General features: G+C 52.1%; 1 protein-coding gene across 1 annotated transcript; it reads right to left on the bottom strand.

The window, feature by feature from the left end:
- Positions 1 to 5,916: 5,916 nt before the first annotated feature.
- INA (internexin neuronal intermediate filament protein alpha) lies at positions 5,917 to 12,331 on the bottom strand. Its single transcript, XM_066554757.1, has 3 exons — positions 11,407 to 12,331; positions 7,868 to 7,992; positions 5,917 to 7,306 (listed from the first exon to the last, which is right to left on the bottom strand). The coding sequence occupies exons 1-3, from the start codon at positions 12,259 to 12,261 to the stop codon at positions 7,033 to 7,035; spliced, it is 1,254 nt and encodes a 417-aa protein (XP_066410854.1). The 5' UTR covers positions 12,262 to 12,331; the 3' UTR covers positions 5,917 to 7,032.
- Between the last annotated feature and the right edge of the window lie 1,160 nt (positions 12,332 to 13,491).

Here is a 13,491-nt window from a genome sequence, read left to right as displayed (position 1 = left end):
TTCAAATTAATGTCATTCTAGGACGCATTTGACTTGCAGGGCCCCAAGAGGGCTGTGCTGCCACTGGCACTAATGTCAGTGTCAAATTCTGCTTTTCAAAAATAGAAAGGGCCTCCTGGATATCTTCAAAGGATTTTCCTGTAGGGTAAATCATATGCCAGCTAAGATGTTGAAGGCTAACACTCCCTTCTTCACCCTTTTGGTGGCTTAACGAGGAGGATTGAAGGCCTGTAGCCTGTGGTATTTTTGATATGAATGCTTAGTGACCTGTTATTTCCCTTTTGTCCACTTCTCTCTATTTCTTCCTCACCTGCCTTCAGAAAGTGTATTTTTAGCATCATTTTCCTGGCTGAACATCCTGCTTTCTTTCACCTGAAGGCACTGATGTGTTCCTCCTCTCCAGTGCTGCAGGTCCCCTGGGGCACATCCTGTGCAGCAGGGTGACCTTTAGCTCTTGCCAAGGCTGAGCTGAGGCTCTGTGGTTTCCTGCATAATCAGCCTGCTTGCTTTAAAATGTGCCAATCTTCTTTCTGCTCTCCTGCTGCTGTTTTATTTCTGTTGGTCTCCTTTTAACCTTGGCTTGCCTCCAGCCACTTTTGGTCCTGATGATAGAGGAGCATCTGTAACAACAGGCCCTCTATGGGATGGCATCTCTGCCCTCGTGGGAGATGAGCCAGCCTTGTGCTCTGGAGTGAGGGAACATGTGCTTGGACTCATTCATTGTTTTACAGACATTATTGTTTCTTTACTTGATGAGATAATTCTGGTTTTCCTTTCTCATTGTCTTCTTAACAGCATCATGGCTAACACAGATCCTTATTAAATACTGCTTATAATGCAGCATAATTCTGAGTTCTCTACAGACCTGCTAATTCCCAGCAAGAGGAGATGATGAGCCTTAGTTTCCAGATTTCTTATAAATGCAGAATCAAGCTACAATCAAGTTGTGACCAGAGTCACACTGGTTGCATTCTGCCTGTTTTCTTTGTATTCAGGTTCAGTGTAAGAAGAAGATAAGGTTCAAGAGGCTGCTGAAATGTGCAGCTGAGCCCTCTAAGCAGAGGGGACCTGCAATGGCCAGGGACAGCTGTCATTTATGTCCTGAACACAACAGTGCACCCAGCCTGGCTCTGCACTGCCACCAGACTGTGGCACAAATGAGCCAGGGGAGCTCTTACAACTGATTTCTGTAGATGTGAAACAACCAAAGAGTTTTATTGAAAAACCAGTCAAGCTTGTCTAATGCTAGTCCATGTTGAATTTATTTTCAGGGAATCATTAATCATTTATGTGCAGTGACTTACATTAATACATTTTTAACAGTCACTAGGAAAATTACATCCCTGGCATTTCTGGTTTTACTTTTTATTAGTGTGGAATATCATTAGTATGAAATTTGTGGTCAATACAAATGAGTGGAGGGATTCATTCCAACACTTGAGAGAAAGACTATTAAGAGATATAGGAGTTTTTATGTATTGCATGTCTTGCTTTTAAAGAGATTGTCACATTGTCCCCATGAATCTTTTAATATATTCAATAGAATGCACCAAGGGCCAGCCTGAGTGTTTAGGTTCTTTAAAATGTGCCGTTTAGGCTGTCATAAATATCTGCTCTGTCATAATTCTGCATCTGAGAGATGGAGAAGTGTTGCAAATGGTGCATTCTCTTCACTTCTGCTTTTTATTTGGTTTCTCTACCTTGTGGTTCTTCTGTAACACTAATTAGTTCAGCAGAAAGAGAAGCAAGGTGACCACAAATGGAATTTTACCATGTCATCTTTAAGAGACCCTTATTGAATGAGCCAAAGGATATTCATTGACTGAGGTTTCAGAATGTTGCCATAGATACAGGTTTAATCACTGGACAGATCAAATTTTATTATTTTTGAGAGAGAAATGGTAATCACATCTGAAGTGAAATGCAATATTAATTGACTGCCCTGCAACTGCAGAATTCTTGCTGGAGCTGTGTCACCATCTTTACTGGGTTTGGATTTAATGTTAAACAGTGCATTTGTGTCAAATACAGCAGTGGTCTGCAAAAGAAATGTGTCCCAAAGAAGAAAAGAGAACTTGTATTTTCTAATTGTGTGGGAAAATAGTCTATTTGGAAATGGAAGCTTAAAATGTCTGTTTTCTTCCAAAGGAAACATGAACAGTAGAAAAGTGGGTGGTGGAGACTTGGCAAAGATTGAGAAAAATTGTGTATTCCTGTGAGAGCTACTTTGGAGCCCCTGGTGTTGAGGCATCCATAACCTCTGTGCTCTGTGTGCTCTGAATGGATTTTCTGGTGTCCACTAGGGGAAGCTCAGCTTCTCTCAGTCCATGAGGATGTGTCACCTGTGTACCTGAGAGCCTGAAACTGAGAAGGGTTTGGTACCTTTGAGACTTCCAGTGCTCTCAAATGTGGCTGAAGTTAAGCTGATGAGCATAAGAAATGATCAGGGAAGGATGTAGGGGGTAAAGAGTACATGGAGTCACAGTATGATCCTATAATCCTTGCTTCCTTAAGAATCTAGCCTTAATGTTTTGGCTTGCTGAATCATTTTGGCTTGCTTCAGGCATTCTTATTCACACATCTCTCAGGTCTCATTGGTAGACTAGGAATTTGCTAATGAGGTGTCATATCTGGGGCTTAGGGCTTCTTTTTTTGTTTGGTTGTTTTTTGCAATTCCATTGAAAATTTGCTTAAACTTAATGATGTTCTGAGCCTCAGTGCAAACCATGTTTTTCAGTCTGATCTCAGCTTTTCCAAATGGCATCTCCAAACAGCTTTTTCTTACAGACCACACTTGGGTCTGCATGTGCATCATCTCAGGGGATGACTACGTGTCTGTCAGAGCATTTACAAGGTTGCTCTGGACATTGGAGAGCCAAGAACTTGTTTCTCCTTGTGCTCTCTGGCATGCAGGCAGGCAGCAGCTGCCTCTCAATCCAAAGGCAAAGGAGCAGAGTGACCCTGCTGTGCTAGGAATGGACTTTGGGCCTCTGTTGTTTTGGAACTGATACAGCACCTCAAGAGCTTTGCTACCATCAGCAAGTGAATGTGTACCTGGGGCTCGGGAATTGCACTCTGGCATTTTCTGGGCATTTCCCTGCTGTCTAAGCAGATGTTTAGCATGGACACTGTTCCTTCTTCACGTTATGCTTTATGTCAGTTCTGGCCAGCACAATGTCTGCTTCAACAAGGATGTAATGTTTGGCAGAGTTGCAGGCTCATCTCTGGTTGAGCTGGGTTTTGGATGAAGACCCCTGCACAGTCTGTAGGAATGCTTTCCCCAGCTCTGTAGCCCTTTGGTTCAGCTGGAAGCACTGGAACAGACCAGGGTTAATGAAAATTCTCCCACCCCACCCCAAGCCATGCCCTTTTTGGATGTTGTGCTGCATTTGTCAAGGGATCCTTATTCCCACAGGCCTCTGAAGTCTTGCACGAATGAGCTGGCGCTGCTTGTGCTATTTTGACATAAACTCTGCTTCCAAGTGTCAAACCCCAGTGATGGGGACATTTGATCATTCAGAAACATCTGTTTGGCTGCTGTGTTAGGGCTCTGTGTGGGTCACTCACGGCAGGAAGAAGCTCTTTATTCCTTAAAGAGGTGTCTGTGCCAAGAGCTGGCAAAGAGAGAGTTGGCTGGACCCAGCCAAAGGTGCCGGAAGAGACTCTGCTCTGAATTGCTTATTGATTCCTTCTTTCTGAATGACAGCATTCTTCCTCACTCTGGAAAAGGAGATGTTTGCATTCCTGCCAAAGGGAAATTGGGGTTTGTGGGTAATTTTTTTTCTTTGGCTGCTTTTTCTTTGGCTTACTTTTTAATGAATTGCAGCATCTAGATAAGCATCATTAGCAAAACTTCTCTGTGTGCAGGTCTGTTTTCAAGGAGCTCTATATCTCCACTGCATGGACCAGCATCTACATCCAGGGAAAAAACCAAGCCAGGCCAGTGGTGGGAATTTGTCTCACTGTGTGGAACTCACATTCTCCCCAGCATAAAGATGAAGGAAAGGCAGTATCATGGAGAAATAGCTGCACTCTGCTGCTTCCTGAGCTGATGCTGCTTCCTAAGCTGATGGTGCAGTCCGTGTCCACAGCTGCCTTTTATCCAAGAGGTCCAGGTTTTATAGAGGTATAAATCTTTCAGCATCTGCAGTGTGACTCACTCCTTCCCTCTGGCAGCCTGGGTGTTTAACCCAGTAAGAAAAATGGGACCACAAAGGAGGATTTATTGTCCAGTTCTAGCTTATGGTTTCACTGTAGAAGCCTTCTGGTGCATGTAAGCAGGCAGGTAAAAGGAGGCACTCTAAAGAAGATAGCACTGGAAAAGGAGGCCTGGATGGTGATAGAGGTCAGCATTGGCACCATGTTCAGCCAGGCCTGTCCCTCTTTCCTGTCATTTTTCTTCTCATAAAGAAAAGGAGAGTGTAGATATGGGCCTCCCTGCCTGTTGTCCCTCTGTCACCTCTGCAGTTTAACACCATGAGACAGCACCAAACTGCTGCAGAGCTCCAGAAATGCAGGAAATCTTTGGGCTGGCCCTCGCACTGCAGTCATTTTCCAAAATAGTTTCTTGTCCTTCCCACAGCTCCTCTGTCCTGCTCCACCACTGCAGCCCCTTCACATTGATATCACCAAAGTAAAATTCCCAGCTTCATTATTAGCATGCAGTTAGCTGAGCAAGCAGGAATTCTAACTGAGGATTGTGCTGAGAACAAAGGACAGGTCAGGCTGCTTGTGCTCAAGGGACAGAAAGTGGCAGCACTGGAGAGTGTTTGAGATTCAGAGCACATTTCATTAGCTGTACAGTAACATCTGCTTTTTATTCCCTCTATGGACTGGGAGAAATACTGTGTGTTTGCATTTCCTAACTGGCAGCTCAGTCAGGAGATATTTGGACATTTCTTGATCTTCTTTTGTGTGCCAGTGCCTTGGGCTTAACTCTGCAGGTGCTGGCTCCCCCAGGCTCTGCCTGGGCACCCCAAGTTGCTCTGTGCTGTTCTGCTGGAGGCTGATGGTGAGCTGCACTGCTCCAGCCATGCCCTGGGACCCCTCCCCTGCCTCTGGAAAGTGCCCCTTGCTTCACTCACCTGCAGGGCTGCCCTGCCCAGGGCTGTCACCCCACAGTGAGCAGCCTGTCCATGGTCCCCAGGGTTACCAGTGTGGCAGGACCAAGGCTGCTCCTGTCCTGCAGCTCTGGTGGAGAAGGCTGTGACTGTCACACTGTGTCCCTGGGGCTCTGGGGCAGATTGCCACGACATGGTGCAACAAAGCAGGAATGGAAAGGCAACAGGACAGTGTGCTCTGGCAGGGCCACCCAGCGGGAAGCTGCCTGTGCTTTTTCCCTCTACAGGTACATCTCAAGCAGAATGTGTGCATCTTCCAAATATAAACCACTGCTGGTCACAGCATTTGTAACTACTGGATTTACCTGGGAGGTGGATGCACCCTCTGTTCTTCATCTGCTCTTGTGTAATTCACTTTATCTTCAATTGTGCAGGGAAAGCACAAGGCTGTTTCTAACCCCCGAGCACACAGGCAGTGTGGAGAGGAAATAACGTTTACCTTGGGACTGAACTGTCAGGGGTGTGTTGCAAATCACAGCCTCAGAGTCCATTTCCTGAGCAAATGAGGGTGCACTTGGCCGTGGCAGACCTTGATCCCTCAGCCAGCTGGCCATGAACTCTTCCACACAGCAGGGCCACCATGACAGGCACTTGGGGTGAGCCCCAGATGGGCCCCACTGCCATCAGTGGGTCCAGCCTTCCCTTGCAACCCCAGCAGGAGGGGCTGGCAGCTGCACCCCAACCCCAGGTTCTTTGCAGGAGCCCAGAGGGACTGCTGGGCACGGGACCAGCTGAGGGCCAGACACCGACACGTGTTCCCAAGATGACGCAGCAGCAAAAACAACAAACAGCTCAGTTTGATCCACACAACTATTTCTTTTTTTAATTATTAACTTGTGCCTTACAATAGAAGAGGAAAGAGTGCGAGCAAACAATTTGCTGGTTCCAGGAACTACTCTGGCAGCACCGTGAGGGCAGCGAGGTCTGGTGCTGATTGCCCTCCCTGCCAGGGCACTGACACACAACACGCGGCGGCTCCGGCTCTTGCAAAAGCGATCGCTGGCAATTTAAGGCATTGAAGGAAACCTATGGTTGTTAAATCCTATATCAAATTTGGCACACCTTGGAACAGTTGGAGCGGAGACAAGGATGCTTTGCGGGCTGGTGTTCAGGAGTCCTGCAGCTTCCCAGCGCTGGCTGGGGCACAATGCTAATCTAGGCACAGGGTTTTCATGTGAACACTGTGCAGCCTAAAAAGGGGCCCTCAGACCCTCATATTTGGGAGACAGTGATACCCCGCAGCATGGTGCTGCCTTCACCTCCAGTGTAGCAGTTCCCTGCCCTGTGCCTGCTGCTTATAAACCCCACGTGCCTGGCTTGACTAGTGCTGTCAGAAAACAAGATTTGTCAGTACAAAGAAAAAGTAACATTCCTTATAGTTCAAAACATACGTGGCTGAGATCAGATGTCAGGTGCGGTTACAGTCCAGTATGGCTATTTCTGTGCTTCTAGGGTTAAAAGTGAATGGCTACAGTTTGAGAAGTGGGGAAGAGTTTAGCTGTACATGGATTTGGATAATTGATGAAACTAGTTACAGTAAACATGTTGAGTTGTTTCCCTCCCCTCCTCAGAGAGCTGGCTCAGCAGCCTTCCCAGCTGGCTGCCCCTTGCTCGCCGCAGGAGGAGAGAGGGAGCGTGTTACGAGTCCATGTGCCACCACCACAATGACCAACATGCATCTCTAGCTACCTGTCCTGTGTGCCCCCCCCCATTTAAAAGGGAGCAATGTGCCAAGCTCGGCCTCTGAGTGGCAGGACCCGCAAGGAAGCCACCCCTGGGTTGGTGTCCCCGGGGGGTTTTGTGTTTTTAAGGGAGGCTTCCTGCGAGCCCAGTGCGGCTTTGTGCCCAGAGCAGTTTCAAGGCCGAGTGGAGACTGTTCCCCCTCAAATGCTTGTGAACAGGGTCCTGATGGTTACATCTTTGCATTGGCAAGGATTCCTCCATGCAGGTTTAACCTCCCTCGCTTCTTGACAGAGGTTATGGTCCCCTCAATCACCTCAGCCCTGCTGGATGATATTTTAGAGGTCACTTTAATAACCTCTCCTTGCTCCTCCTCTTTGAAGGACAGAGTAGAGGAACTAAAGCTCCTTGGCTGGAAGGAGTAAGTGGGGCTGGGGAGAGAATTGAGAGATGTAAGGCCGCCACTTCCTATGTTGAAGAGGGTCTCCTCTCCCTCCAGCAGCTTCCTGCAAGTACATCACAAGGGAAGAGGTTAGTATGGGGATGTGAAACATCTACAAAACTTGAGAGCATGTTGTGCCCTGCAGACAAGTCCAAGCCATCACCACAGGTCACACTGCACCATGAAACTGATTCAAAATCATATTTTGGTCACCCATTTTTGGAAGACTTGCAATATGGGGTACATGAAAGCAACTTTCTCCCTTTTTTCGTCTCCAGAAACACCAGGAAAATAAATACCCAAAGCACAGCCTTTTGCATCTACTTTTAACTTTGCAAGAGAGACAAGTGTCCAGCCCCAACTGTGTCCATTATTTTTTAATGCTTCTGGGGTGGCTGAGGGAAGTGGTTCACAGCTGCTAGAGCGAGGCAGGACATGGAGCCATGGCTGCTCCCCAGGCAGGAGTATGGCAGACCCAGGTGGGGGAGATGAACAACATGCTTGTGGTGCTCCTGGAATGTGTACCCAAGTATTTTCTGGGCTCTTGGAAATACCCCAGCCTAGTGGGGGTCAGGGGATTGGGTTTGGGAAGTGCCCAAGTAGAGCAGGAATAGAGCAGCCTTACCTGTAGGCAGCTATCTCGATATCAAGGGCCATCTTGACATTGAGCAGGTCTTGGTACTCCCTCAGGTGCCGAGCCATCTCATTTTTGGTGTTTCTCAGGTCATCCTCCAGCTGTCCAATGGTGTCCTGCAAAGGCAAGTGTGCTCAGCCCTGTGTTTTGGAGCAGGGACTTCTCCCTCAGTCCCACTCTGCTTTGCCCATTGTAGAGACAGGGAAGTCGCAATGGGCAGTTGATCCATGATGGCCCACCCCACCAGGGGCTTGGGACCATGAAATGTCATGCTAGCAGGGATGAAGAAGCAAGCAGAGCACCAGGCCTGGCTTGTGAGAGTGTGCAGTGGGGAATTGATGGATTTATGTAGTTCCCATCTGCAGTGGGGTCTGTGAGATGGGCAAACAGTGCATGGTGGTGGGACCCCCAGTCCTGTGGGGGAAAGGCAGGCTGCTACAGAGGGAAGTTTTGGGCTTAAACGTCTTCAAAGTAGCAGCAGTGGCTCAACAAGACAAGTGAAAGCACTCTGCACTGCAGCAGCAGAGAAGAAAGGCTGCAGTCTGCATCTGCAGGGCTTAAGAAGGGTTGGGACATGCTTCCAGGGTGTGGAAGGAGAGGTGCTGCTGCCAGGGGTCCCCTCAGGTGGGGAAGTCTGTCACCTTCCTGGGAAAATGCCTCAGAGCCTCAAAGTGGAGGATTCTGAATGCGGGGATTTGGGGAGATTACAGAGACAGGGGCCTGCCCTGCAAGAGCCAGGGTGCTCAGCTGGACAGCAGTGTCCTTCTAGCATCCTTCCTGCCAGTTTTACCCTGCCTTTTGTCCCTTATAACCAGTTCTACCTGTGATGTGGAGGACTCTAAGGCCAGAATTCCTGCTAACAAATGAGACTAATGTTTTATTCTATTTTTTTTTCTCAGAAAAAAAGCAGTCTGTATTTTTCCCACATGCATCTAGGTATCCAAGTAGCAGCTTGAAAGCAGTGAAACCTGCTCCCATAAGGCTCTTCTCAATCAGGTTTCCTGCTGCCAGCTGCCCCACTGTGCCACCAGAGGAGCTTGATTTGGAACAGGAATGAGTCAGCAGTTTGCACTTAAGCCACGATGTAGCCCTGCCTACAGAGCCCTGCAATGGCCACTGCCAACCTCCACTCTCCTGCATCCCCTCCCAGAGTCAGGACTTTGCAATTGCTTCCAGATCCTCTGTTCCAGCAAACGCACTTTGTTCTGCCACATCATCCTCATCTTGTCCCCATCCCATTCCTATCATGTCCCCGGCTTCCTCTCCTGCCTAACCTCCCTCGTGGACAGTGCAGAGACAATGAAAGCATGTGGGGCTGCCCAAGGAGCAGGGAGCTGTGCTGACCCTGCTGCAGTGGGCCCTGTTTGAGCAGAGCCCCTCAGAGCAGCAGCTCATCCTGAATGCAGCACAGAGCATGTCACAGTTGGATTAGCTGAGCACAGCCAGCCTTGCAGGATGTGATTTAGGAGCCATCCTTGTGGTCTCTGCTTGACCTGTGCTGCCCTGACCATTTTCCACAGCAAAAGATCTGCAAGAGGCTGTGCCTCTGAGGAGTTCATTGGGGCAGTTTATTGACTGAGAAGCTGCAGGACATGGCTGCTGCTGCTGCTGTAGAGGTTAAAGCCTCTGCTCTGATGCAGACAGAGTGCTGCTGTACCCAGCCAGGGCAGGAGGGAATGACTTGAGGTGATCCCCACCCTGGACAGCTCCACTCTCACTGCTGTGACTCTTTGTGCCTCCAGCCCTCTTCCCTCTGCCTGTAGTCCACATGAACAAAAAGCTCTTTCAAAACTGATTGTCCTTGTTCCTGATCTGCACCTCTCTTCCACAACCCAGTTCTGCCAGCTGGTAGAATAAAAATCCCCTCCTCACACCACTGCAAACCTGTCCCCTAACAAAAAGCTCTTGCATGTTGGTTCAGATTTTACTGGACAGCCCACAATTATAAAGACATGCCCCTGCTTTAGCAGGATCATTTTAAAAGCTCAGACAATAGGAATATTCTCTTTTAAGACACACTTCCCACCTTTTCCACTTTTTGCAGCCAAGGAAATTGCTTAGCTGATACACATATTGTTCAATGGACTTTTAAATATTGCTGCACATAAAGTAGATCCTGAGGGTCATAGAGAAAAGCACTGCCATGTTGTCACTAAAGCAATTTCAATTATGGTGCTGTTTAATCCAGTTGCTTAAATTTTTTTCCCCAACTGATAGGTTGTTCCTAGGACCCCTCTTTCACATGACATCAAGAGTATTTGAGAAGATTACTGTGTATAATGTTTTCACCATAGTTAATATTTTATATTGCCTATTTCCACAAAAATTGTTGAAGACCACCTCAACTATTCAGGAAGCTTGCAAGCAGCTTGGAACTAAGTCACAAATTCTAGAGCACCTGGCAAAATTTGGCCTTGGAAATGACAAGGCATTACTTGAGCCCTCCATGTATGATTAAAGCAGTTGTTTCAGTATTTAGAAGGAAATGGCTTGATTTAGAAACCACAGATCATTTAACAGCCATATAATAGAACAATCTCATGATTCATTTTATTATAAATCATGAACATTTCCCTGTAGCGAGAAAATGTGGCAATACTGCAGTAATAGAATAAGAGCTATGGAGCACTCAGTGTCTGCCTCACCTGGGTCTTTCCACAGACATAAAAAATGCTGGGATCTGTCTGCAAGCCCAGACTTAACCTTTGCAGAGCTCCAATTTCTGCAGTGCAGGTGCCAAGAGCTAGGCTACAGGGCAAAGGGCCAAACCTGGGCAGACAGCTTCGAGGAATTGCCCACAACGATGTGTAGGCAATTTTGGACCTGATCCTTAAGGGACAGGGATGGATCAATGCCCCAAACAGCGCTACCGCGTGCAGGATGTCCCCAGCAGGAAGAGAGCCTTGGAAGGGGTGTGCTGGCCTGCGTCCCCAAAATCTGCCCTTTGGGGTTTTGCCTCTGGACAAAGGGTGAAGGCAGCAGGCAATGCCGTGGTGGGGCAGGATCTGTGTGCAGATCCTGGGTGGTGGGAAGGCTACAGGGATGCCTGGCGCTGCGCAGCGCTGCAGGGGCACCGCCTGCATGGGTAGGTGCTGCACAAGGCAAGAGGGGTGGGTGCCGTTCCGTGCCGTTCCGTGCCGGGGGTGTTTGTGTAGCACGGCACTGACCGGGACAGAGCGGGCGATGGTGCTGAGCGATGTGGGGCGGGGGGGCACAGCATGGGGCCAGGGGGGTTCCAGCGCTGCACAGAACTGCGGGAGGGGCTGCTGCAGGGGACAGAGCTGCGCTGCGGCACTTCGCAGGCCGCAGCGATGCTCAGCGCTGCACGGGACCAGGGGAGGGAGAGTGCGGGGACGCGGGTACCGATGCGGCACCGCGCCGGGTGTTTGCGTGGGATGAGATTCCCGGTGCTACACATTACGAGAAGGAGCATTACAGAGGGTGGCTGCTGGGATGGAGGAGCCGACTGGTGCGGATGGCGGGGGGAAGGATGCTCGGCGCCGCCCAGTACCCGGCGCCGCCCGGCTCACCTGCAGGCCAGCGGCCTCGGCATTGTGCCGCTCCTCCAGCTCCTGCAGCTGCCTCTCCAGGGACTGGTGAGCGCCGCGCAGGCTCTCCATCTCCACCAGGCGCGCCTGGAGCTGGCGGCGGCACTCGCCGGCCTCCCGGCGGCTGGCGCGCACGGCCTCCTGGCTGCGGGCCGCCCGCTCGTGCAGGCGGGCGCAGCGGGCGCGGTACCAGTCCTCGGCCGCCTGCAGGTTGCGGGCCGCCAGCGCCTCGTACTGAGCGCGCAGCTCCCGCAGCGCGGCGGCCAAGTCGGGCCGCGGGGCCGGCGGCGGGGCCGCGGCCGGGAGCGCGGCGCCCAGCTCGGCGAGGTGCTCGGCGTGGGCGCTGCGCAGCGCCGCCAGCTCCTCCTGCAGCGCCTCCGCCCGCCGCTCCAGATCGGCGCTGGCGCGGGAGGCCGCCTCGGCCGCCTGCTGCCGGGAGCGCAGCGCCCGCTCCGCCTCGGCGCGGCTCCGCGCCTCCTCCTCGCAGCGCGCCCGCAGCCGCTGCGTCTCCTCGGCCAGGCGCGCCCGCTCCAGCGCCGCCTGCGCCCGCTCCCCGTGCGCCTCCTCCAGCCGGGCGCGCAGGGCGCGCAGCTCCCCGCCCAGCAGCTGCCCCAGCCGGCGCGGCTCGTCCGAGCGCTGCCGCAGCGCCGCCAGCTCCGCCGCCAGCGCCCGGTTCCGCTCCTCCAGCGCCCGCACCCGCTCAATGTACCCGGAGAAGCGCTCGTTGAGGCCCTGCAGCTGCTCCTTCTCGCTGCCCCGCGCCCGCCGCGGCTCCGCGCCGCGCTCCCGCAGCGCCTCCGGCTCCGCGCCCGGGCGCGCCCACCGGCCCGCCAGCATCTCCGTGCGCCGCGGAGCCTCCGCGAAGAGGTGGCGATAGGAGGCGGCCAGCGCCGCCGGCTCCGCGCTGTAGCTCATGGCGGCGGAGGGGCACCGGCGGCGGTGCCGGCGCTTATGTACGGCGGGGCGGAGCGCGGCGCGGAGGGGGCGCGGGGCGGAGCGCTCCGGCGGGGAGGGGGCGCGGTGCGGTGCGGTGCGCGGTGCGGTGCGGTGCGCGGTGCTGCGCGGTGCGGTGCGGTGCGCGGTGCGGTGCGCGTTGCGGTGCGCGGTGCTGTGCGGTGCGCGGTGCCGCCGCGGCGGGAGGCGACAGGAGCTGTCCGTGCGCCGCGGTGCTGAAGGGCTGGGGTTAGCGGGCGGGGCACGGGGCGGGACGGACGGATAGACGGACGGATGGATGGATGTGGGGGGAGATGCGTGTGGGGAATAGACGATCACACGGACGCAGAAGGAGAATGCAAACATACACAGGCATATGGACGAGGTCACACGCACACAAAGAGACAATAAGTGCACAGGCACGCGAAAAGGGTCAGGTGCATTCACCGTCAGACACACACGTCCGCATGCTCGGAGCCAGAGAGACAAAGGGGCAAGCAGCCGTTCAGAGAGACACACAGATGCACTGGCAAAGAGAGGCAGAAAGGAAGAGAGACGGAAGGAAGCAGGCAGAAATTGTCAGGTGGAGAGAGTCAGAAAGGCACCAAGAAAGACAAAAGACAGACAGACACACATACACACACCAATCACTCCTGCTGGGGTATCCCCAGCTGTCCCTCCAATGCTCAAGGGAAGCTGTGCTGTGAATCTTGCTCTGGGCTGAAGGTGTCCTGGGGGTGTTGGTTCCAGCCTCTCTTCTCTGATAAGAACCAGGGTGTCAATGTCTGTGTGGGATCTCCTTGGGATAGGGATGGGGACTGCTGGGGTGCAGAGTTGGGAGTACGCCTGGAGGATGGTGTGACCAGGACAAAGACTGATAATGGTCAGTCCAGATGTAACACAGGTGACACAGAGGGAGGGTTTTGTCTTCAGGTTGTGTGCCAGGAACTAAACCACTTCACATTCTCTACTGTCCATGCAAGCAGGCTGAGCCCTCCCACTGGCTAGGGTTTGCTGGGAGTACCCAGGGCTGTATCACTGACAGGAAGGGGGGAACATGCACACCCCACCTCCAGGCCAAGTGCACTGCCTGCACCCCAGTGCAGGACCTCCAAGAGACCAATGAGAAGTGAC

Source organism: Molothrus aeneus, chromosome 8 (genome assembly GCF_037042795.1).
Source record: "Molothrus aeneus isolate 106 chromosome 8, BPBGC_Maene_1.0, whole genome shotgun sequence".
NCBI classification, from domain to species: Eukaryota; Metazoa; Chordata; class Aves; order Passeriformes; family Icteridae; genus Molothrus; species Molothrus aeneus.
This window is presented reverse-complemented; position numbering and strand designations above follow the sequence as displayed.